The sequence below is a fragment of the Dermacentor variabilis genome, chromosome 3, assembly GCF_050947875.1.
Source record: "Dermacentor variabilis isolate Ectoservices chromosome 3, ASM5094787v1, whole genome shotgun sequence".
NCBI classification, from domain to species: domain Eukaryota; kingdom Metazoa; phylum Arthropoda; class Arachnida; order Ixodida; family Ixodidae; genus Dermacentor; species Dermacentor variabilis.
The window spans coordinates 771,201-797,383 of NC_134570.1; the positions used below are offsets into that span (position 1 = coordinate 771,201).

At 49.3% G+C, this 26,183-nt stretch overlaps 2 protein-coding genes across 2 annotated transcripts in view; one reads left to right on the forward strand and one right to left on the reverse strand.

Moving 5' to 3' along the window:
- LOC142575075 (kinesin-like protein KIF12) overlaps positions 1–26,183 on the reverse strand; it is a 769,060-nt gene that overhangs the window by 590,552 nt on the left and 152,325 nt on the right. The gene's annotated exons all lie outside the window — the stretch shown is intronic.
- On the forward strand, positions 18,007–19,828 carry LOC142575074 (uncharacterized). Its single transcript, XM_075684037.1, has 5 exons — positions 18,007–18,205; positions 18,515–18,746; positions 18,989–19,162; positions 19,232–19,315; positions 19,599–19,828. Exons 1-5 carry the CDS (start codon positions 18,067–18,069, stop codon positions 19,816–19,818), a joined length of 849 nt encoding a protein of 282 aa, XP_075540152.1. The 5' UTR covers positions 18,007–18,066; the 3' UTR covers positions 19,819–19,828.

Genomic DNA, 26,183 nt, shown 5'->3' on the forward strand with positions numbered 1-26,183 from the left:
ATATTAGAAACACATGCAGGCGCATCTTGAGCTAACTGATAACTTTGGAACTGTGGTTAGACGCTAAACAACCCCCCCCCCCCCCTTAAAAGAAGGAATACAGTTGCTTTCAATATTAGCTGAAACATAGTGCTGGTGGTATAAAAAGGGCCCACAACACTGCACAGCGGCGCCGATTGACATACAGGAAATTCAAGAGCGAACCACTTTACAATTACTGGTATTTATCAAACCAGCATATCGTGCTTTAATGTAGCCCTGTATTCCAGGGGCCAGTTCCAACACGGGTACTGTGTCGGAGCTCATATTTCATGTCAGCATTATTTGTCACAAAATCAAAGCATTTTTTCTTTAGATCTTAACATTAGACAGCCAAAATACATGCAGCGAAACCCTCACCTTAATATTTCAGTACTTTTCGTTCTAACGTACATATCCGTGCTGATCCATATGTTACAAAGTGCTGAAAATGTACCCAATGCTTTCCTCCAGGAAGCTGTTTTTATTCCTTATGATGCCAGGAAACCGAGTCTGATGCCACCAACGCTCAGAAACCTAGTCGGGAGCGCGCACAATGTTCTCGCACACCTTGTGGGATGTACCGTAGCGCTGAGGTGCTTCTTGTATAATGTATGAGAATCGGTTGTAAAGACAGACGTGCAAGGTTGGGTCATGTGCTTAAGTTCATGAAGTTGATTTGTGCCAAGATAACCTGTCCAAACTTTCACACTTACTTTATAAGAAGTCTACAGCACCATCAATATGCCGGCTGTTTTTAACTGCACAAAACAAAACCATTCGAACGATGCAAACAATGTTAACATCATTTTATCATTCAAGTGTTCAGATTGGTAACCTCTAGATGCGGAGTAAGTTGAGAAGTTGTTTGCGTAATTAACAAAGCTACGTAATTAAATTTTCAGTAAGGGTTTTTACGTGGTTAAAGAAAATGAGCAGTTTGGAGCCCGTCCTCGAGATTAAGCAGCCAAATGAACAAATTTCGACTAAATATGCTTCTGTAAGAGCAATGCGAACAAAAATTTTCCAAGTAAACACTCTTGGAAGACGTAACTGACGCAGAAAAAGAACATCTGTGAAGTCAAAGAAAGAACAGCACTTCACGACGGGACACACACAGGGGGAACCACACACAAACTGCGCTAACATTAAGTGCTGTTCTTAATGTGATAATGAAGCAACTAGCCCGTCAGTCTTTCCTTCCAAACCTGTAAAGTCAACCTGAACACATCTAGCCTTTTGTGGTGCTGTCATCAATAGTATGGCCCCGTGAACATGTTCCCCATGGTCACATAGTCGCGTTCCATTTTTATTCACGCTGCTTTCTCGAAGGCAAGCATTTTAAAGTTTTAGTGTCAATACGGCAGTGAACGTGTGCCGCCGAAAGCTTGCTTGGTCGCAGAAGCGATGCATGACGGAATGATGGTGCAGATTTAGCGTGTCGTCGGCATCAAGACAGTGCACTGCCGCCGAGCGAAGGAAGATAACGAAAGGGAACAGCTTGGTAGCTGCTCAGGAAGCCGTGCCGATGGTGGCGGTGCCATCATGACAAAATCTGAGGCGGCGATATTGACGGCTGAGGCGATTTTTTTTCTTTTATTCTTTTATTACTTTTTTTACAATGAAGTCGTTAAGAGTATGCTTTAACTCGGGCCCAATTCCGACGTGGCCTATTCACATAAATGTAAAACGCCGAAACGATTTTCTGAGATAACCCCTGGGCCGATCTTAATAAATTTTGCTGGATTCGGGAGAGAAAGGTAAATTCTAGTGAGTATTACAAGCGCGAATTTCTATTTAGGGCTTGAATTCTGGTAAAAGATTTTCAAAAATTCAAAAGTGCGAAAAATACAGAAGCACGAAGTTTACAAATAACTCCGCAACAAGAACTGATATCGCGGTTATGTAAACAGAATCCTTTAGACAATTCAAAGCGGACAAATCCAATATGCCGATTTATATCTTACGTGAAGTCGTTACGTTGTGAACAAGGGTTGTGGAAAAGCTGCATTTCCACATTACTAAATTTTTTTAGATTCATGCGTATTATATCAATTTTGTCCGCTTTAGATGTGCTGTTAGATGCAATGTACAGAATTGTGATATCAGTTTTGATTGCCGAAAGACAGAGTTGTAAAGTTGGTTTCGTTTTCTGAAAATTTGTGAATTTTGCCAATTTTGAATAAACAAATGATGACCCAAATAAAAGATTTTAAACCAACAGTCACTAGATTTTAAGTATTTCTTTCAAGTGCAACAAACCTTGTAAAATTTGATGCAGTGGTTGTGGAGAAAAACGAGTTCTCCTTTTACATGTATTTATATAGGACCACCAGAGCTAAAGGTTCCTCTTAAGGGCTACTTTCCCCACTATCGCGTCCGCGTATAGAGCAAAATCCCGAAGATAGCATAATACCGGCCTGACCCGCTGCAGAGGTGCAGCAAACGTTCAGCTCTCCCCATACGTGGGCTGATCCCGAATGTAACGCCATGCCAGGCCGACCAGCGGCGGAGGTGAAGCAGGCATTAAGCACTCCCCATACGTGGGCCGATCCCGAAGACAGTGCAACGCGGTGCCGACATACGGCGGAGGTGCAGTTCGCCATTAAGGGGCCCACATACACAGCTTTGCGGGTCGTATTTCTTCAGAGAGTGGGAGGGCACTGAGATTTTTTACTTATCAACATCAGGTCATCGACGGCGAAACTAGGGACACCAAAGCCGTCCTCGGGCTCCACCAAGAAAGCGCCTTCGACAAAGTTACGCACTCTGCCATCCTCGCGCAGGTATCGCATCTAAACCTAGGCGAGAGGTCGTACGAATATTTCAAAGGCATCCTCACCGGCAGATGGCGAAGCTCAGACTCGGCGACCTGAAGACGGACGAGAAGACATTAGGGAGCCAGGGCACTTCCCAAGGCTCCGTCATCTCACCCATGCTATTTATTCTTGCTATGATTCAAGTTGCCAAAAGACTACGCCAGCTTGAAGGACTGAAGCACACGATATACGCGGACGACATTACGCTGTGGGTGGACGGGGGCAGTGATGCCCGCACAAAATCCACGCCACAGACGGCAGTCGACACGATCGAAGAAAGCTTGGAAGGTACGGGACTGCGTTGCTCCCCAAGTAAGTTGGAGCTCCTGCTTTACCAACCGATCAAAACGCACAGAATCAAGAAGCAAAGGAAACACGAAAAGATCAAGATCCGCACCAGGGATGGTAACACAATACCGACGGTCAGCAAGATCCGAGTCCTGGGCATGACGATCGAAGCGCTCGGCAGGAACGGAGACACCATCACCCTCAGCATGGGTGAGGCGTCCAATGCCAGCAGACTGCTCAAGCGCGTTACCACCAAGAAGGGAGTCATGAAGGAGGAAAACTTCATCAGGCTTATACACTCCTTCGTACTCTGCCAGTGTACGTGGCAGCCTTCCACAAGTGGGTGAAAAGCGAAAAGAACAAGCTAGACATCCTAATCCGGAGGGCTTACAAGACACCCCTCGGTCTACTTGAAACTACCAACATGAAACGTCTCCTCCAGCTGGGCATACACAACACGCTCGACGAGGTCATCGAAGCGCAAAGAGCCGCTCAGTTGGAAAGATTGTCATCAACAAAGGCCGGCAGAAAGATCCTGTGCAGTCTAGGCATCGGTTATCATGAACAGCAGGGACCAAAATGCCCCGTCCCCGACCACGTACGATGAAACGCGCGGGTTGACCCCTTGCCGAAGAGCATGCATCCGGAATTCAACGAAGGCAGAAGACGCGCTATAGCCAAGGCACTAACGGACCTGCACGCGGAAGACACCGGTGCCAGATACGTGGATGCAGCCGAATATGCCGGCCGCAACTGCTTCGCGATCGCGGTGGTCGACTCCGTGCGGGCGACTGCCAGCACATCGAGCAAGCAAATGGAGGAAGCAGAAGAAATAGCCATCGCCCTGGCCATCGTAACCCGAGAATGCCACATGATCCTCAGCGACTCCAGACAGGCGGTGAGGAACTACGCCAAAGGAAGAATTGCCCCAACGTCGGCACGCGTCCTGCTCCGACAGGCATACCGCGACAAGAGGACTCGAATCAAGTGGTTCCCGGAGCACGCAGGACAAGCGTCGGAGAAGCATGCCAATCGCAACGAAACGGCACACGCCCGAGCGCGAGGATTAACCGACCGCGCCAAAGGCAATGGTTGCCCGCTGTGTTTCAGCGCCAAAGACCGGATGACCACCTATAACGAACTGACCAAGGCTTTCGGCTGCCCCGTAGACTTATCCCGCCGCCCTGCAAAGGGCTCAGCAGGTCGCAGGCCGTGCTGTTCAGGTAACTACAAACGAGAACACTTCCAAGCCCGGCGCTATTGCATAGGATGTAACCAGAATCGCACCACCATGACAAGTGCAGAGCGTGCTGCAGGGAGAAGGCCACATTCGAGCACATGCTATGGGATTGCTCCATACATCCAAGCCAAGCTAACTCAGGACATATACCGCCGCAGCTTGAGGAAGCAACGTGGAGCGAAGACCAAGAAATACAACTACAGGCCGTCGAGCAGGTCATCGAGGCGATGGCTAGGCAGGAGCCTGGTGAGCCGGCAACGGCGAGCGGGGATCCTCGCAGAGCACCCGCTGTAAGAGTCGGCAGTCGTAGCCGTAGGGAGGACCTTGTGGCGACAGGACTAGGCGAGCAGGATTTATTTACATAATAACATTTTAAGGAAGGTACATTGGCAGTTTAGCGCGACTCCCATATGGAGCCCGCAAGACTATCATACAGCAAACAGCTTACGAGCACACAGCTCACTAGTACATTTCTAGCATGACAACGAGCACTCAGCTCCCGACGACGAGCACGCTCTAGCAGCCGGTAAACGCTGCTTATAAGCGCTCCGCTCGACGTCATAGTTCGATGTCCCCGTGGACCAGCCCTTCTGGCGGAGTGCTCACAAACACACACAAACACACGCACGCACACACGCACAGGGGAAAAGGGTCCGGAGCCGACGTCAGAGGGCTTCGTAGAACTCTGCTTTGTCTCGGGTGGCGCAGCCGAGTACCACATTCCTGAGTTGACCGCGCGCCACGTGGCTGCCGGTCATCCGCAGTTCTCTGAAGTGCGCCCTGTCTGGTGGGATTGGAACAGGTGCTGCGGGCTGAAAGCTGGCACGTTGCCACCCCGTACGGCCATTCCTAACACCACCACGATGACGACGTAGGTCACGTGCGAAGCGCGCCTTCGCGCTTTACTGCAGGCTCAATAAACGTTTCCCCAATCTAATCCAATTACTTATCCGCGCTTGTCCTGCATGCGTGTGCAATAGAAACAAGAAGCAGGTATGCATAGAAAATCTGAGGTGGCGGCGGCGGGTCGTAGCGCAGAAGTTAGCATGCCCAGCCCCTCCAGGTACTTACATCTGCATTGACATGGGTTCGTGGTAGTGATAGCGACCACAGCTCTACTTTTTCTGCGCGCGATAGCCATTGTGGCAGCACGCGCAGAACTGGCAGAACTTTCGAAGTTAATCAACAAGCGTAAGACAGCTGACATAAGGAAATATAATATGGATAGAATTGAACATGCTCTCAGGAACGGAAGAAGCCTAAAAACAGTAAAGAAACTAGGAATTGGCAAGAATCAGATGTATGCGTTAAGAGACAAAGGCGGCAATATCATTACTAATATGGATGAGATAGTTCAAATGGCTGAGGAGTTCTATAGAGATTTATCCAGTACCAGTGGCACCCACGACGATAATGGAAGAGAAAATAGTCTAGACGAATTCGAAATCCCAAAGGTAATGCCGGAAGAAGTAAAGAAAGCCTTGGGAGATATGCAAAGGGGAAGGCAGCTGGGGAGGACCAGGTAACAGCAGATTTGTTAAAGGATGGTGGACAGATTGTTCTAGAGAAACTGGCCACCCTGTATACGCAATGCCTCATGACCTCGAGCGTACCGGAATCTTGGAAGAACGCTAACATAATCCTAATCCATAAGAAAGCGGACGCCAAAGACTTGAAAAATTATAGACCGATCAGCTTACTGTCCGTTGCGTACAAACTATTTACTAAGGTAATTGCATATAGAATCAGGAGCACCTTAGACTTCTGTCAAGAAAGGACCAGGCAGGATTCCGTAAAGGCCACTCAACAATAGATCATATTCACACTATCAATCAGGTGATAGAGAAATGTGCGGAATATAACCAACCCTTATATATAGCTTTCATTGATTACGAGAAAGCGTTTGATTCTGTCGAAACCTCAGCAGTCATGGAGGCATTACGGAATCAGGGTGTAGACGAGCCGTATGTAAAAATACTGAAAGATATCTATAGCGGCTCCACAGCCACCATAGTCCTCCATAAAGCAAGCAACAAAATCCCAATAAAGAAAGGCGTCAGGCAGGGAGATACGATATCTCCAATGCTATTCACAGCGTGTTTACAGGAGGTATTCAGAGACCTGGATTGGGAAGAATTGGCGATAAAGGTTAATGGAGAATACCTTAGTAACTTGCGATTCGCTGATGATATTGCCTTGCATAGTGACTCAGCGGACCAATTGCAATGCATGCTCACTGACCTGGAGAGGCAAAGCAGAAGAGTGGGTCTAAAAATTAATTTGCAGAAAACTAAAGTAATGCTTAACAGTCTCGGAAGAGAACAGCAATTTACAATAGGCCGCGAGGCACTGGAAGTCGTAAGGGAATACATCTACTTAGGGCAGGTAGTGACGGCGGATCCGGATAATGAGACGGAAATAATCAGAAGAATAAGAATGGGCTGGGGTGCATTTGGCAGGCATTGTCAGATCATGCACAGCAGGTTGCCATTATCCCTCAAGAGAAAAGTATATAATAGCTGTGTCTTACCAGTACTCACCTACGGGGCAGAAACCTGGAGGCTTACGAAAAGGGTTCTACTCAAATTGAGGACGACGCAACGAGCTATGGAAAGAAGAATGATAGGTGTAACGTTAAGGGATAAGAAAAGAGCAGATTGGGTGAGGGAACAAACGCGAGTTAATGACATCTTAGTTGAAATCAAGAAAAAGAAATGGGCATGGGCAGGACATGTATTGAGGAGGGAAGATAACCGATGGTCATTAAGAGGAACCTTTAGCTCGGGCCCAACTCCGACGCGGCCTATTCAAATACATGTAAAATGCAAAAACGTTTTTATGAGATAACCCCTGGACCGATTTTGATGAAATTTGTTGCATTTGAAAGAAAAAGTTAAATTCTAGTGACTGTTGGAAGCGGAATTTCGATTTAAGGCTTGAATTTTTTTTAAACGATTTTCAAATATTTGACCGTTTGAAAAAAATAGAAGCACGAAGTTTACAAATTCATAGATCTGCATAAAGAATTTATATCGTGGTTCTGTAAACGGCATCCATTAGATCATTCAAAGCGGACAAATTCAGTATGTCATTTTCCATCTTACGTCAATATGTTACGTTGGTTACAACGGTTTTGCAAAAGTTGTATTTCCCTATGAATACATTTTTTATATTCATGTGCAACATATCGATTTTGTCCGCTTTCGATGTACTACTAGATGCCATTCACAGAATTGTATTATCATTTTTAGTGGTTGAGTTACGGAGTTGTAAACTTGATAGTTTCGTTTTTTGAAAAGTTTCGATTTTCGCCAATTTTTAATAAAAAATTGACGACTTAACTCGAAAATTCGAAACCAACAGTCACTAGATTTTATGTTTTTCTTTTAAATGCAACAAACCTCGTCAAATTTGGTGCAGTGGTTGCCGAAAAAAACTAATTCTCCTTTTACATGTATTTAGATAGGAGCACTCGAGCTAAAGCTTCCTCTTAAGGGTTACGGACTGGATACCAAGGGAAGGGAAGCGTAGCAGGGGGCGGCAGAAAGTTAGGTGGGCGGATGAGATTAAGAAGTTTGCAGGCACGGCATGGCCACAATTAGTACATGACCGGGGTTGTTGGAGAAGTATGGGTGAGACCTTTGCCCTGCAGTGGGCGTAACCAGGCTGATCATGATTATGATGAGCCATTGTGAAACTAAGGATGCAGTTAGCATGCCCAGCCGTAACTGCTGCAAATTGCAGCCGTTACGAGTGGTGGAACCCCGCTGGGGCTGATAGTGAAGAAAGCTTCCTTTCTCTGCGCACTCTCGCGATGGTGAAGCTAAAATGAGGAGGAGGCCACCATAACAGAATGGATGGACCACCTGCGGATAGGACGAAGCACACCAAGTTTTTAGCACTTGGCCTGGAGTCAAGCTCTACAATGGCTAGTATGGCCTCACGGAGATGATAGACCGAACTGCTTCGCACTGCTAACACCGGACTGATACTAAGAAAATACTCCGTTCGCAGACACCACGCTACACTGAAATTAGCAAAACAAAATCAGTTTATAAACTGACAGTGTCAATTATCTGGTGTCCTTATTGTGCGTGTGAATGGCATAAAGGTCCTCGCAATGAAATGGTAGTATCTTTGTTTTTGCTGCAGTTGCACACAAACAAACTTCGTTGAAGTGATCGGACAGCAATCTACCAGCAGGGAAGACCAACCCGCAAATTAAATATAATTGCTGGTTTCAGATCTTCCAATGTACTTTGCGCTCAGCTACTATCTGTAATATTTTTTTTTCTTTTTGTGCTCTTATGAAGAGGAAAACTCCACATTTCTACAATATCAACAACAGTACACAAAATAGACTGGCTTTGAAGCTGTGACCACGCACCGCACTTTTCTACATTCAGCACATGTAGTATTGGGGCAACGCGTTTGAGCAAAATGATTAGGTTTTCGGTGAAAGCGCTGTGACAGGCGGGAAGAAATCGTTGTCATACCCGGTCTAAATAATACCATCTGAAATCTTATTTACCTAACATATTTTTTGAGAAATCACTATAACCCTTTATACGTTTGCTTCGTATGAGTTACGTACTAGCTTGCCTCGTCAATCTCAAAAATGTATTGTCTTTGTGGGAAAGGCTTTCGTGAAAAACGGCCCAACATAACAGTAAAACATCCAGCATGGTTTCTATCCAGATGATTGACGAAATTCTGCACTGAGAACGTGTCGACTAGCGTGCGATTGAAAGTTTAATTATGATCGTTGTAAGCTTGTGTTGCGTCTAGCACGAGCGATGTGTTAGCGATGTCATTGGTGTGAAAATGGTCAGCTCGGTCTGCGATTTGTTTTTGTGGATCTCCACATTGAACGTCGCAGTCGTCACGATGAGAGCACACCCATGACATCATTAGCTCAGTGGGCTGGGAAGGCTCGAGTGGTAGCTCTCCTTGAGGGATATAGGTAACAAGTATTGACGTACGTACTTTGCGATGATGAAAAATATGCAGAAACACCACTGGTGTTGTCTAACTATTCGTAAACAGGCCCCCAAATTTCAATTGGCCCACCCCAAACAATAAGTAGGCCCACCCCCAAATTTCAAGTTGGCACACCCTCAAATTTAAATTGGCCCACCCTCAAGTTTAAAGTCGGCCACGCCCTATTTTCTTTTTGCCCAGCCTTAAACCTCAAGTTGGCTTAAACCCGAATTTCAATTGGGCCACCCCTAATTTTCAAGTTGGTCCACAGACGAATTTCCATAAATCGTCCTCCAAGTTTCGAGCCGACGCATCCCAAAATTTAGGTTGGCCCACCCCCATATCGCCCCCAAATTCAGATTGGCCGACCCCGAGATTGCTCCCACATTTAGGTAGGATCACCCCCAAATATAGATTGGCCCGGCTCCACAACACCACCAAATTTAGATTGGCCCACTCCAATACCACCCGAAAATCTAGGTTGGCCCATCCCCATATCAGCCCCAAACTAACGCTGGCGCAACCCTCGATCACCTCAAATTTAGGATGGCCCACTGCAAATCGCCCACCAACTAAGGTTAGTACACCCATATTTTACCCTCCAATTCAGCTTGGCCCAGCCGCGCATCACCCCCATGGTTAGGTTAGCCCGACCCCATGTCAGCCCCAAATTTAGGTTGGCCCACCCCCATATCATCCCCAAATCCAGGTTCGCCCACCCCCATATCAGCCCCAAACTTAGCCTAGCCCAGCCCTCTATCACCTCAAATTTAGGATGGCCCACCGCAAATCACTCCCACATTTAGTTTAGCCCACCCCCGTATCACCCCCGATTCAGCTTCACCCAGCCCCATATCAGCCCCATGGTTAGGGTGGCCCACCCCCCATATTTCTCCCAAATTTAGGTTCTCCCACCCCCGTATCCTCCCCAAATCCAGGATGGCCCACCCCCCATATTCCCCCAAACTTAGGCTTACCCACCCCTATATCACCTCAAATTTAGGTTGAGCCACCCCCATATCAGCCTCAAATTCAGCTTGGCTCACTACCATTTCACCCCAAATTTAGGTTGGGCCACTCCCATATCACTACCACATTCAACTTGACCAATCCCTGTATCACGGCCAAATTTGTGCTGACGCCACTTCCAATTTCAAGTTGGCCACCTTTTATAAAGACCTATGTATTCATATGGGAAATGCGTCAAGTTTTTTGGCGTTACAGACACGATTTCGCACGATTTTGCTACCAGATCACTGGGGCACTCACCAAAGAATGCTTCGCATTAAAAGCAACTGCACCGAACGAGTGACGCCATATGTTGATCCTAAATACTGACGGCTAGCCAAGCTAGCTTCTCTGTAGAGCGACCGGGGCAGACACAGCACGGGACATTTATTCAAATTATTTTTTTACGGCCACACCTACGGATTCATACCACTTGGCTGTAGGGGACACATTACCAGTAGCTATTAATCCACACGCTGCACATCTCCTATTTGGTGCATTTCTTAATTGGATGAATCTTTAGAAATAATTAACGTTCGGGCAGCGACTCAGCTTAGCAGACACTTTGTTCCGCACGAATGTTGCGTAGGAATGGCACTGGCCACCGGGTGGCATTGTGGCCCAGGTTGACCTCATTCGCTCGGAGTAATAAAGACATGGGAAAGTCGAAGAAAACGCACCTTCCAGAAGGACGCAATAAGAATGGCCATTTTGTTCTCCCAGGTGCCACGCTACAGAGCACGAAAGTTTTTTTTTTTTTGCGTAGCACAAAGCTTTGCGCAAGCTTCTAGTTATGATGTCCAATGAATAAAACCTTCATAAATGCGATGACCTAACAAATGAACACGACATTGCTGTGTTTTAGGAAGGAAAAATAGAAAACGTAATATTTCAAGAGAACGACTGGAAAACCAGAACCGAAAGCAAATCATGCGTTTTGTGTTTCTTCCATCTGGTGGGAGACTATAAAACTAAGTCCTATGCGGCTGTAAAAAAAAACTGCGCCGCTGAAAAACCAGAACCGAAAGCAAATGTTGGGTTTTGTGTTTCTGCCATCTAGTGAGAGACTACAAAACTAGGTCCTATGCGGAAAAAAAAGAAGACCGAAGCGAGAATCGAACCGCGGCCACCGCGAAGCGTGACTGAAGGTGCGCGCAATTCTACCGCTCGGCCACGGCTTCCAAGTATTCGCGCAGGCGTACGAACGTCTTTTTATAGACACCACGTAAATTTTCACGACAGTGTTACAAAAAACGCTTTTGGGAACAGTGTTACGCCGTGTGTGGAGAGTCGAGCTAGGCATCAGTCGAAAGCTGAGTCTCCGGACTACATACGCTGCACTGCGTATTGCGATAGAAGCCGTAGTGTAATCACAGCCGCGGTTCTTGCCTCGAAAATGGAGTACAAATTTTCGTCGTTTCCATAGGCTTCCATTGCTAAATCTTTAACCGCTGTGGGAACAAAATTCTTACGTGCCATAGAGTGATCACTGCACTTGGCTCGTGTGGATTGTCTTCCAGAACACGTCTGTCACCTGCGTTTTTTGATAATCGACCTGCAGCTTTTGTTATTCGCGAAAAACCCGCTCGTTCCATTGAAAACGCGCTAGCTTCGTGCCGGGGCCGCTTGGGGCGCTAGTTGGTACGTGTCCAGAAAAGCTGGATATGATAACATTGAGTCTTATTGAGCAATATTAAGATTTAAAATATTTACGAAAAGCACACGCACTTGTGCATGTGTGCGTCTTTTGCACATATATATTGTTTGATTGATCCCCTAATCACCATTGCATATGTACAGGGTGTTCCACGTTACTTTAATCATAGACGTACCTACCGAGTAGGCAAGCGGACAGTGCCCCCTGCCCACCATGTACATACGCCTATGGTTCAAGTTACGTGAAACACCCTGCATATATATATATATATATATATATATATATATATATATATATATATATATTGACGCAGAATGAGTTTGCACGTGATGAGAGACGGGACCCTTAAGGCGAGAACGACGAAGTTCGTGGTTGCGCGCGCGCTCTCCGAGGACCAGCCATCGCAAAAAGGCAGCCGTTTCTTTGCCAATCTGTCGGTGGTAAACTGTTTTAGTTGTAATAGCCGGGTGACATTTCTGGTGGGGGCGCGGGGTACGGTCGATGTTAAGATTTCCGGAGCATACGCCAGAACTAAACCCGGCGAGTAGCTCAGCCGAGCTTACCCCTGTGCACGTACGTGCCAGCCAACGTCTCCAGGGACTCTAGCCACAGCACGGTCTGCTACACCAACGAACTAGAATGACGAACTAACCACCTCCTGCCACTCCTGCAGCATCGCACGTTGTCGTCAATCACATCCGGATGCCGAATCGGTTCCACGGAAGTGCTTCAGAGGACGCCGACGACTGGCTTGACCATTTTGACCGGGTTGCCAACCTCAACGACTGGAACCACGAGCGTAAGCTACGCAACGTGTACTTCGCTCTTGAGGATTCCGCGAAAACATGATTTGAGAACCACGAGGCGACACTGATGTCATGGGAAGAATTTCGTAGACAGCTCCTCAATGCCTTCGCCAGGGCGCACAGGAAGGAGAGGGCGGAGTTAGCGTTGGAGGCAAGAATTCAAGGCCCGAATGAGCGAGTGACGGCGTACGTAGAAGACGTGAATCAGCTTTTTAGACGTGCGGACCCTTCTATGACTGAAACAAAGAAGGTGCGCCATCTCATGCGCGGCGTCAAAGAGCAAATCTTTGCTAGCCTCATTCGAAATCCGCCCACGACACTTGCAGAGTTCCATGACGAAGCCACTACTATGGAAAAGGCCCTTCAACAGCAGGCCAGGCAAAACAACCGCGACACCATGATTTCAAGGGCGCTCTCTGCCGTTACCCTCGGTAACGACGTTGGCGCCTTGCGAGAACTCATCAGGGCTGTCGTCAAGGAGGAACTGCAGAAGATGCAGAAGACCGCTTCCCCTGTGGGACAACTTTCCATTGCGGAAATGGTGCGCGCCTAGGTCCGACAGGCCGTCCCTATTCCTGGACAGTACGAGGCACCACAGCAAGGACCGCACGCCGAAATGAGTTACGCTGAAGCAGTACGCCGTCCGCCACCCTCAAGTGCGTGCAGCATGGTACACCCCACTCAACAAATGGACGTAAGCTTCAGGTCGCCTCGCAGCCCACCGCACATCGCCCAAGCAAGGACTAGGAAGAGCGACGTCGGGCGCACAACAGACTACAAGCCCATTCGTTTTCATTGTGGCGAAGCCGGACACATCTACAGAATGTATCCTTATCGTCATGTGGGGCTTCCTGGATTCTCGCTGAATGCACCTCGTCCACGACCTGGTGAGCGGCCGCCGTAAATAGAGAGTTTCATCGCGAATCGTCGCAATGTTGATCAGCGATGGCAGCAGCCCCGTTCGTCGTCTCCTGCTCGTTACAGGTCACCATCACCAAGCCAAGCCTTTACTCGCGGCGCTCTGAGACGCCGCTCGCCTACCCCGGCGGGTCGGGAAAACTGAGTTCCGCGACCTCCGGAGGTGATGCCGCTGACGACGACCGTACGCAAGATCCTCCGCTACGACGACAACGACGAAAACAGAACGACGCAGATGTACAGACGGAGTCAAACACTTTACGAGAGGTAGTAACGTCGAACATTCCCATCTCCATAGACGACGAAGAAATAACGGCGTTAATCGACACTGGAGCGGACACCTCAGTTATGAGCATGGACCTTGCCTGCAAGCTGAAGAAAGTTTCTACCGAGTGGACTGGGTCGCAGATTCGCACTGCAGGAGGCATTCTGCTAACCCCGGTAGGAAAACGCACAGCGCGAGTCAGCATTCGTGGGTTTACCTAACTCCGAGATTTCGTTCATCCTCCCAAGCTGTTCGAGGGACCAGTTTCTGGGAATGGACTTTCTGCAGGCTAATGGAGCTGTTATTAACTTACAGAAGTCGCGGGTAACGTTTTCGACTGCGCAGGCCTTAGCAGGGAGCAGCACTGACGACACGTATGTCAACGCCTTGAGGATTGTTGACGGGAACATCTCGGTGCCGCCAAGGAGCAGCGTATTGACCCTCGTCACCTGCGACGCATTCGACGGCTATGAGGGTATTGCCGAGGCAAATATCCCGCTGCTGCTCGAAAGACACATCTGCATCGCCCGAGGCCTTGTTCGAATACAGCGTAAGTGATCGCAAGTTTTGTTGACAAACTTCAGCCATGAGTATCAGCACACGTCCCTCAAGGTACAGCTGTGGCATTCCTGAACGACATTGCTGACTTATCAGACATCGGCACACTACAAGTGACTTCACCGTATGCAACAACTCACGCCAGCCTGAATACCGGCGTCCACATTAATGCTGACTTAGCAGATGTACAGAAGGATCAGCTGCTGGGCCTACTGACAGAATTCTCCGGCTGTTCTTCCACGGAATCCAAAGTCCAGCGCACTTCAGTTACGCAACACCGGATCGTTACAGAGGAGTCAGCGCGGCCTGATCGTCAGCATCCGTATCGCGTGTCACCTATGGAGCGGGAGGCGATTAAGCGTCAAGTTCAAGAAAGGCTAAATGATGACGCCATCCAGCCGTCGACAAGTCCATGGGCATCGCCTGTCGTACTAGTAAAAAAGAAAGACAACACACTCCGCTTCTGCATTGACTACAGACGGCTTAACCGAGTCACCAAACGCGACGTTTATCCCCTGCAACGGATCGATGACGCTTTCGACCGTCTGCGTCATGCTCAGTTCTTTACTTCGTTAGACCTAAAGTCAGGCTACTGGCAAATCGAAGTGGACGAGCGTGGCCGTGAAAAAACCGCCTTCGTGACTCCCGATGGGCTGTGCGAATTTGAAGGGCTGCCTTTCGGTCTCTGTTCCGCTCCTGCTGTGTTTCAACGAATGACGGACACTGTACTAGTTGTACTAAAGTGGAAGACGTGTCTAGTGTACCTAGACGACGTTTTCGTGTTTTCCAGCACGTTCGATGAACATCTCGCCCGGCTACGAAGTGTCCTTACCGCAATACGCAAGGCCAACCTCACCATCAAGCCTGAAAAATGTTACTTTGGCTTCCAGGAACTCAAGTTTCTAGGCCGCGTGGTCAGCTCCCAAGGAGTACGACCACACCCGGAAAAACTCGCTGCCGTTGCCGAGTTTCCTCGTCCTAAAGACAAAAAGGCTGTTCAGCGGTTTCTGGGCCTCTGCGCTTACTAGCGTCGTTTCGTTGGAGGCTTCTCAAGGATTGCTGAACCGCTCACGAGACTGACGCGACAAGATGTGCCCTTTGTCTGGACGGAAGACCAAGAGCAGGCCTTCACCGAATTGCGCAAACGCCTTCAATCCACTCCAGTGCTGGCGCATTTTGATGACACAGCGGCAACTGAAATACACACCGACGCCAGCAACGTAGGACTCGGGGCCATTCTGGTTCAATGGCAAGATGGCGCAGAACGTGTAATTGAGTATGCGAGTCGTAGTCTGACAAAAGCAGAAGCTAATTATTCAACGACCGAAAAATAATGCTTAGCAGTCGTGTGGGCCATCAACAAATTCCGACCCTACTATACGGCCGGCCATTTCGAGCGATCAGTGATCACCACTCGCTCTGCTGGCTTGCCAACTACGAGACCCGTCCGGTCGCCTCGGTCGTTGGAGCCTCCGCATTCAGGAATACGACACAACGGTTGTCTACAGATCCGGCCTTAAGCATAGCGACGCTGACTGCTTGTCACGTTCTCCTATTTCCTTGACATCCTCCGACTTGGAGCTAGATTTGCCGTTTCTTGGTGTCGTCGACGTGGTGCGCATGGCTGACTATCAACGTGCAGACTCTGAGCTGCTTCCAGTCATCCGATATCTCGAGGAAGCTGACGTTGTTGTCCCACGCCCACTTTCACGAGGATTGACGTCGTACTGACTGCGAAACGATGTCCTGTACAAGAAAAATTTCGAGAATAGCCAGGAAACGTTCCGTCTCGTCGTCCCGACGGCACTGCGCGAGGAAGTTTTACAGGCGTGTCACGACGATCCCTGTGCCGGCCACTTAGGCTTCGCGAGGACATTAGCACGCATACGGCAAAAATACTATTGGCCACACCTATTTTCGTCGGTTCAGCACTGTGTGCGAACGTGCCGTGACTGTCAGAGGCGTTAAGTTCCACCCTTCAAGTCTGCCGGCCTCCTTCAGCCTTTGGACCCACCTCCGGCGCCGTTCCAGCAAGTGGGAATGGACCTTCTTGGACCGTTCCCCTCGTCATCCTTGGAAAATAAGTGGATAATTGTGGCAACTGACTATTTAACTGGCTATGCGGAGACGAAAGCTGTGCCGCGGGGAACTGCTGCTGAAGTCGCCAGCTTCTTCGTCCACAACATCGTGCTTCGTCACGGCGCACCCGCTGTACTCATTACTGACCGCGGTGCAGAGTTTACAGCGGAGTTATTGCAACAAGTCGTAACACTGACGCAAACCGACCACCGAAAGACCACAGCCTATCATCCCCAAACTAACGGTTTAACAGAGCGCCTAAACAGAACATTAGCCGACATGCTCTCCATGTACATTGATGTGGAACACAAAACATGGGATGAAATTTTGCCATACGTCACGTTTGCTTACAATACCGCTGTGCAGGAGACCACCGAGTTTACACCATTCGAGCTTGTTTACGGACGTCGCGTTACAATCCCCTTAGACGCCATGCTCCCGGTAGGCCACGGAGCCACAAGGAATGACACCACTGAAGATTTCGTCGAGAAAGCCGAGGAAGCTCGCCAGCTTGCTCGGAATCGCATCTGCACCCAGCAGAATACCGACGCCTACCGTTACTACCGGACCTGACGGAATGTCCAGTACTTACCAGGCGACGGCGTGTGGGTGTCGACACCGTGGGCTCTCAGAGAAATTGTTGCGCCGCTATTTCGGCCCTATGAAGTTGTACGCCGCCTCAGTGATGTGAACTACGAGGTGGTGCCTCAAAACTCTGATCCTGGTTCGAACCGACGCCGTCCCCGTGCTGAAGTCGTCCACGTAGAGCGGTTGAAGCCGTACTACGCACGCGAGGGATAAGCAACCCTCACAAACCGCTTCAGAATTGTGTACATTCCTGTATGTTTTTTTGTCTTTTCATGTTGGCACTCTCGCCCATGGTGCGCGCCCGCTGCCCTTAAAGCGACCGGGCCGGTCGCTTTTGAGGGGGGAGCAATGACGCAAAATAAGTTGGCACGTGATGACACGGAACCCTTAAGGCGAGAACGACGAAGTTCGTGGTTGCGCGCGCGCTCTCCAAGGACCAGCCATCTCAAAAAGGCAGACGTTTCTTTGCCAATCTGTCGGTGGTAAACTGTTTTAGTTGTAATAGCTGGGTGACAATATAAAATAAAACCTTGCGGCAGCCATGGGTGGATGCCTCGATCATAAAGTTATATATATATATATATATATATATATATATATATATATATATATATATATATATATATACACACAGTGGGCACGGCGGACCCGGCCCTAGGTCTCTTCGATTTGGCTGCACTAGCTGCACGAGTTCAGAGAGTGCAGCACTATCGTATACGTTTTGCCAGTGCAGCGCGCGCCCTCTGCACTTCCCTCTTCTTTTCGTACAAGTGCAGGCCTAGCTCTCGACGAGTTCACGACTGCGCTGCACTCACTTCGGAGCAAGTGTCAGCCAGTTCACGATGGCGGGTGTTTTTCCAAGCGCGCAGCAGACGACGGTGGAAATAGCTGTCGGCGACATTACCAAGACGGTGACGGCTGTTCTTAGCAGCGATGGCTCCTACATTCCTGATGGGAATGGATACCTGTACGAGGGAGCAGGTGAGTGTTGTTCGATGGCTTACTGAAAAAACGTGGTAAGCACGTGTGCGGTCTTGTTTGTCTGCTATGGCTTCAAGCAGTGAACAGCAAACTTGACTGGATTCTCTTTTACGTGTGCACGAATTGCGCGTACCTGCGCTCGTACTGACCGTCTCAGGAAGCATTTTGGTACTCGCAAGCAAAGTCGCACCACGCTAACGCCACAGACTGGTGCTGTCAAGGGAAATGAACCCTATGCGATTTCTCAGTCACTTCGCTAAGTTTGCGCGTCTACAGCTCGTTCTCGTTATGTTTCTTTTTATTTTTCAGACGGCCAACGCTACACTCTTGTGTTTCAAGCTGAGCACACACCTGCCAGCCAACCATGTGCTTCCGACGAAAGCGCTATGGATGCCTCTGCCTCTACCTCAGCAGAGGCACTTGCACCTATACCTGCTTCTGCGGAAGCTGATTCCGAACTTTGGACCGCAGCAAGAACGCGCTTTTTAATTGACAAATATGTTGAACTTAAGGACCTGGTCGGCCAGAAAGGGGGATTCAGGTATGTGTCCATCCCCGATTTTATGCAGCATGCTTGCAAACGCAAAAAAAAAAAATGACAAAAGTGCGAGAATTTTTTCCGAGCGGTTACTGTATTTGAATGCATTGGCAATCGTTGTAATACAAACCAAAGTGCATTTCATATTTCATCCCAGCATGCTTTTGTAAATGTGACCCCTGTTATTGCAGTTGAGTTTAATTGTTGCTGCAGTACGTGTTTCAGTTCTGGCTTGATTTCTTTAGGACAAAAAAGATGTTGTGGACAAAGTTGGCGAACCTCCTCAACGACGAGTTTGGAGGCACCCTTTCGTTTGTCCAGGTCGAAAACAAATGGAAGTCATTGGAGCGCAGCTACAAAAGAGCGAGAACAAAAAATAATACATCGGGGCACCACCGTGTGCCGTGCGAGTATGAGGAGTGAGTACCCAGTCCAATAAATGTCTACCTGACTTGCTGAATAGTTCTAATAAAACTTACGCCATGTAGGGAGCTGGCCAAGGTGTTGGAAAAAGAACATCATATAAAACCACCAGCACTCCTCGAGACTGGAGTCTCTGCAGGAAACTCAGAGTAAGTATACTAATTACATTAGTGCATTTGTCTTTGTATGTAGGCTTACAACTGGAATGGCAGACTAAATTTGGTACATGAGAAGGAACACACATGACAAGACTAAGCACTGACTACAAGCTGGAATAACATTTACATTGTAAACAATGCTTATTATTTTCCTAAGCAGTTAGAGCAAAAGAAGCATGTCATATGTGTCCATTCTTGTGCAGCTGGTTTCCTAGTGAAGTACTTGGTGCAAACTACAGAAAGTGATGTAATGTTTGTATTCATGTGTGCAAAGTGTGGCCGCAGAGGACATGGACTCCTCCAGGGACATGGACTCCTCCAGGGACGTGGAGAAGGTGCCAGCCAGCATGCCCCCCAGGAAGAGGCAGAGGACATCAAACAATGTCCTTGCCGAAACGCTGCTGAAATTGGATGCAGCCAGAGCCAAGCGCCACGAGGAGCGCATGGCCAAGTTTGACATGCTCATCGATGTCATGCGAACAAACAAGCAATAAACACTTGCACTTTGGTATTTCGTGACCTGTGTGTGCTAGATATCCCAAATGAAAAGGAAACGTTCAAAATACGTTTCCGCATTCATTCGCTTCACTTCAACTTGAACAGCACTAGAATTCATGCAAGCACTACACAGACAGCATGGCAGTAGCATGACACAATCTTCATGGAAACAAGGCTGCCTTAGCATTGCTGCTTTGCAATGTGTTCCCTCAGAGCCTCACTGTAGCCTAACAAATTAGGGTCAATATGACCTGTTGGCTCTCGGTTTCCTGCATCGTCGAAAGGTGGCAAAGTCTCCAACTCTTCCAAAAAATCCCTTTCTTCATTACAAAAATTGTGTAAAACGCAGGCAGCCATTACAAGGAAGCAGCTCTGTACTACAGTTTTGGCGTCAACGAAGTACAACCTTCGAAAGCGCTGCTTCAACAGTCCAAAAGTGTTTTCAATGGTCACCCTTTGTTGGCTATGCCTTCCATTGAAGTTTCTTTTCCACGAAGGAAAACAGTTCTGGTTGTCTCTGAAGGGGGCCATGAGCCACGGCATTAGCGGGTAAGCGCAGTCCCCAAGAAGATACCCACTGTCGCATAATGCGGATGCGTTCTTAAAGAAGGAGCTTTCTCTCAGCACACGCGCATCGTGTGTTGATCCCGGAAAACCGACGAACACGTGCGTGAATCTGTTTTTGTCGTCGCAGGTTCCCTGCAGTATAATGGACGGAAACTTCTTCCGGTTGTAATAAGAATGTGCAGATTGATCCGGCCTAAGGATCTCTACATGACATCCATCGATGCACCCTATAGTGTTCCGGGGCCCCTTGCCACCACTCTTCGCAAGGAATCCGGCTTTCACGCGGGCAATCTCCGCGCTGCCAGGCCAGCAGATTACTTCGTCTCTGATGCCGTGCAAAAACTTGACAACTCGGTTGACACAGACATGCACCGACGACTCCGTCACGTCAAATTTATCGCCAATAGCGTACATTGAGCTCTGGGAGCCTATGTAGACTAAAGCTATCAGGCATGTTTTTTCAGCCGAAATCTGCCGCCTTCCTTGTACAGCATCAGGGAAGAAGGCGGATGCCATGAAGCGAGCGCTCAGCTCATCGAAAGTCCTTCTAGACAGCCGGAAGAGTCTCTTGAACTCCATTTCGAAGTACGTGTTCACTACAGTTTCACAGTAACCCGGGATACGATGACGATCGTTTCTGACGACACCACATGCAAGTAAAATGCACATCTCGTCGAATTCTTCGTCGCTGTCGGACTCTAACAGCTCCATAGCCGCTTGCAAGCAGGCAGCCATCTCGATCACACACGCACGAAAAGTCCGATGCACGACACAAGAAAAAGAAAAAAAAGTAGCACGAATCAGTGGAGCACCCGGCGCAAAGAATCCGCCTAGGGAGCCGGCGAAGCGACGCTGGCGACGCGCTGCAGACGACAAGGCCTGCACATTTTGTGAACTTGCCTATTCGTTTTGACAGCGACAGTGCGGCGCTAGTGCTGTGAACTGCTGGAACCGGTCTTGCGCGCTCGTTGCACGGTGGCGGAACTATCACGGAACTAGTGCAGCCAGTGCAGCCAAATCGAAGAGACCTCCTGCAACGAGGCTGACCAGGCACCTGCTCTTCGTTGTGCAGGTTTTGCTGGGAGCCGCCGCCGTATCCACGACTAGCCACGCGCACTACGTGGATCACCGTATCAGCATCGATAGGAGCGAGTGTGTGCGAACCAACGAACATTTTGCACCGTCAACTTCTGATGGCCCTGAGCTCCTAGCGACACCTCTTCGTAAGCGCAGCGGGACGTCAATTACAGGCGCATGTATAAAAGAACCGCTCTGCTCCTTGAACTTCAGTGGACACGGCGGACCCGGCCCTGCAACAATGCTCACCAGGCACCTGCTGTTCATTGTGCAGGTTGGTCCCTCTTTGAAATTTAGAATTAACAATGACCATCGTTGCAGTGTGGTGCTACCGTGCCCCCAACAGTTTATTAGCCTTGCTTGTGAGTGTTTACAGGTGCCCAAGTTACTTCTTTGTGGTGATATAGAAACAAATCCTGGACCAATACAAAATGAACTGTATGACCAACTGCTTGAAGGCCAAAAAGCTATCCTTAAATATGTAACTGAAATGAAGTGCAGTTACGTAGCATAAACAGTATACTTGCCAGCTTACAACGTACTCTGGAGGACGTGCAAACTAAGCTCCCTGATTCTTCTGCAACCCTGGTTCAGGCCGGCCAAGTAGAAACCATGCTGAAATCTTTAGAGAAAGTGATGACTTTTCGAACAAAAAGATTGACTAGTTCGGAGGACCACAGCAGGCGTTGCAATGTGATTATTTACTGAATAAAGGAGTTAGCCGACGAAACCGAATCTATGATGAAGGAAAAGATTGTCAAGGAAGTATTCCAAGGCAAGCTGGGTGTGAAATGTGAGTCCATTGGTCGAATACATATTGTTACGTGTAGAAAGACACAGACGAAAGAGGCTATTTACAGGCTATTTACAGTGGACTGGAGCCAGAACGCAAGGCCGACATTCACTTGCGCCAAAGGCACAGACCCACTTCGTCGTCGTTCTCGCGGCGGCTCGTCTCTTGGGTATCTACAGATAATATCGTAATACTACTCCCCACTCCCCCCCCCCCCCGGCGGCAAAAGCGCCGTCACGGCGCTTTTAAATATCCAAGGCACGTGGAGAGTTGTAGGGCTTGAGTCGGGTGACGTGGACAATGTCACTGGTTGTCACACCGGAGGACGTAGTGGGCGTGGCTAGTACAATTTCGTAGGTAACATCGGTCACTTGGCGGAGCACGCGATATGGGCCGGTATAACAGGAAAGCAGTTTCTCACAAAGGCCAACTTTACGCGATGGTGACCAGAGCAACACGAGGGCGCCGGGCGCAAAATGGACATCACGGTGACGGAGGTCGTAGCGTCGCTTCTGTTTGTCTTGAGAGACTTGTAGACGAACGCGCGCAAGTTGACGAGCATGGTCAGCACGGGCGATTGCATCATGGGCATAAGCGCTAGTTGAAGCTGTGGTGGACGGAAGCACGGTGTCTAGTTGTAGCGTCGGTTCGCGGCCTTACAAGAGGTAAAACGGGGAAAGCCGGCAGTTTCGAGACGGGAAGAGTTGTATGCAAAGGTAATGTAGGGTAGAGCCATGTCCCAGTCACGGTGGTCATCTGAAACGTATTTGGATATAATGTCTGTAAGGGTGCGGTTCAAACGCTCAGTGAGGCCGTTCGTTTGAGGTTGGTAGGAGGAAGTAAATTTATGCTGAATGGAGCAGGCCCGTATGATGTCGTCAATGACTTTCGCCAAAAACGTATGGCCACGGTCTGTTAGCAATTGACGCAGAGCACCATGCATAAAAATGATATCATGTAGAAGGAAGTCCGCAACGTCAGTTGCGCAACTGGTCGGAAGAGCGCGGGTTACGGTGTAGCGGGTCGCGTATTCAGCCGCGACTGCAACCCGCTTGTTTCCTGATGTAGATTCCGGAAATGGGCCGAGAAGATCTAAGCCAACACGATGGAAGGGCTCGGCAGGGATGTCGAGCGGCTGCAGGTAACCAGCGGGGGGCTGGGAAGGCTTCTTGCGTCGTTGGCAAAGTTCACAAGCGGCGACGTAACGTCGTACGGAACGGGCAAGGCCCGGCCAGAAAAAACGGCGACGTACACGGTCATACGTTCGAGATCCGCCGAGGTGTCCTGCCGTTGGTGCGTCGTGGAGCTCTTCTAGAACGGTTGAGCGGAGGTGTTTAGGTATGACAAGTAGGAACTCAGAGCCGTCCGGATGAAGGTTACGACAGTACAGGGTACCGTCGCGGAGGACGAAGAGGCGTAGAGTGGCGTCGGCCGGAGAGTGTTCAAAACGGTCGATGAGTCCTCTGATGTTTGCGTCACGACGTTGCTCGTCGGCCAAATGAAGCAGCTGCAACACAGAGAATACACAAGCAGCACTGGTAATATTGGAGGAGTCAGGGTCGTCAACAGGGTAACGCGACAGGCTGTCAGCGTCTTGGTGCAGGCGGCCAGACTTGTAGCCAACAGAATACGCAAATTCTTGTAGTCTCAAAGCCCATCGACCAAGCCGGCCTGTAGTATCCTTTAGGGATGAGAGCCAGCAGAGAGCATGATGGTCAGTGACTACGGAAAAAGGGCGACCGTAGAGGTAAGGACGGAACTTCACAACAGCCCAGATTACAGCAAGGCATTCTCGTTCCGTAATGGAACAGTTGCGCTCCGATGGTGTCAGGAGGCGGCTTGTATAAGCAATAACGCGATCCTGACCACGCTGACGCTGGGCTAAGATGGCACCTACGCCATGACCACTGGCATCTGTACGCAATTCTGTAGGGGCATCAGGGTCGAAGTGGGCGAGAATGGGTGGTGAGGAGAGAAGAGTGACGAGACGAGAGAAGGCGGCGGCTTCTGCAGTACCCAACGAGAATTGTACGCCTTTTTTCAAAAGATTAGTGAGGGGTCCAGCAATTGCCGCAAAATCTTGAACAAAACGACGAAAGTACGAGCATAGCCCGACAAAACTTCGAACGTCTGCGGCGGTCTTCGGAACCGGAAAGTCTCGGACAGCGCGAGTTTTGTCGGGATCAGGCTGTACTCCGGAAGCATCAACGAGGTGGCCCAGAACAGTAAGTTGGCGGTGGCCGAAACGACATTTCGACGAGTTAAGTTGCAGCTTCGCCTTTCGAAATACATCAAGTATAGCTGTTAGACGCTCAAGGTGAGTGTCGAACGTAAGCGAGGAGATGACGTCGTCGAGGTAGCAGATACAAGCGGACCATTTGAAACCACGGAGCAAGGAGTCCATCATACGCTCAAAGGTGGCAGGGGCGTTGCATAATGCAAACGGGATTACTTTAAATTGGTATAGGCCATCAGGTGTGGTGAACGCGGTTTTTTCTCTGTCCATATCGTCAACAGCAATCTGCCAGTATCCAGAACGAAGATCGATAGAAGAGAAATAGCTGGAACCGTGGAGACAGTCAAGGGCGTCGTCTATACATGGGAGCGGGTAGACGTCCTTCTTAGTAATGTTGTTCAGATGGCGGTAGTCTACACAGAAGCGCCACATGCCATTCTTCTTCTTAACCAACCCTACAGGTGACGGCCGGGGACTCGAAGAAGGCTCAATGATGTTTTTGTCTAGCATTCTGTTTACTTCGCTTTGAATTACTCGGCGTTCCGACGCAGAAACTCGATAAGGTCGTCGGTGAATAGGAATAGCATCGCCAGTAAGAATCCGATGCTTGAACGCGAGCGTCTGGCCTAAAGGGCGATCGTCGAAGTCGAAAATATCTCTGTAAGACGATAATACTTGGTAATGGTCTTCAGCCTGCGCAGAAGACAGGTCCGTCGCAACCATTTTCTGTATCTTGGGATCGGCGGCCGAGGCTGGCACGATGGGCCTGCTAAGCTCGCAAGAAGCATCGGTTGATAACGCTGCCACGTGATGGTCGCCGAGACAATCAACGTTGGCAAGGCAAATACCTTGCGGTAGAATTTGCTTTGCCAATCCCAAGTTAAAGATAGGTATGCGAGTGCGGTTCGCAGTAATAGTAAGTATACTGTGAGGCACGGTAACGTCATACTGTAGTGGAATGTCGGGCAGAGGAGTGACGAGGTACTCGCCATTAGGGACTGGTGGGGAAGACAAGAGTTCAAATAGGCTATTGATTTTGGCGGCAGGCGAATAAAGCCGGTGGGGCGTAGGCGGCACTGGGGTGCGTCAGAAGGTTCTGCGAGAATCGGCAACTCAAGGCGAAGTGTACTGGCAGAGCAGTCAATAAGAGCGGAATGCGCGGAGAGAAAATTGAGGCCGAGAATGAGGTCGTGGGGGCAATGAGCAATAACGGTGAAGAGGACTGGAGTGTGGCGGCCGGCGATGCTAACACGTGCCGTACACATGCCGATGATAGGCACAGTACCGCCATCCGCAACGCGGACGACGCGTGCCGACGCTGGTGTGAGGAGCTTCTTCAGTCGTCGTCGGAAGGCAGCACTCATAATAGAAAGATGTGCTCCTGTATCGATGAGTGCCGTGACAGGATAGCCATCAACGTCAACGTCAAGAAGGTTTTGGTTCGTGTTTAACGTGAGCAGAGGATTTGAGGGCAGTGTCGACAACGCAGCTTCACCTCCAGAAGCTGCAGTGCCTAGTTTTCCGGCTGGGCCCGGGAGGCAATAGGCGGCGAAGAGAAGCGGCGGGGTTGGGGCGAACGAGAGCGACGGCGTCGAGGTGAGGGCGAGCGGCTGTAGCGGAGGTTCGGAGCAGGGGCGTCAACGGCAGTGGGCTCATGGCGGGTGGCATAGGGAACAGAAGGTCCAAAG

What these genes read in the sequence shown, in the direction of transcription:
- LOC142575074 (XM_075684037.1), top strand. Translation starts at nt 18,067, where the DNA reads ATGGCGGGTGTTTTTCCAAGCGCGCAGCAGACGACGGTGGAAATAGCT. An exon ending in ATACCTGTACGAGGGAGCAG is followed by an intron (nt 18,206 to 18,514) that starts GTGAGTGTTGTT and finishes TTTATTTTTCAG; the next exon opens with ACGGCCAACGCTACACTCTT. An exon ending in GGCCAGAAAGGGGGATTCAG is followed by an intron (nt 18,747 to 18,988) that starts GTATGTGTCCAT and finishes TGATTTCTTTAG; the next exon opens with GACAAAAAAGATGTTGTGGA.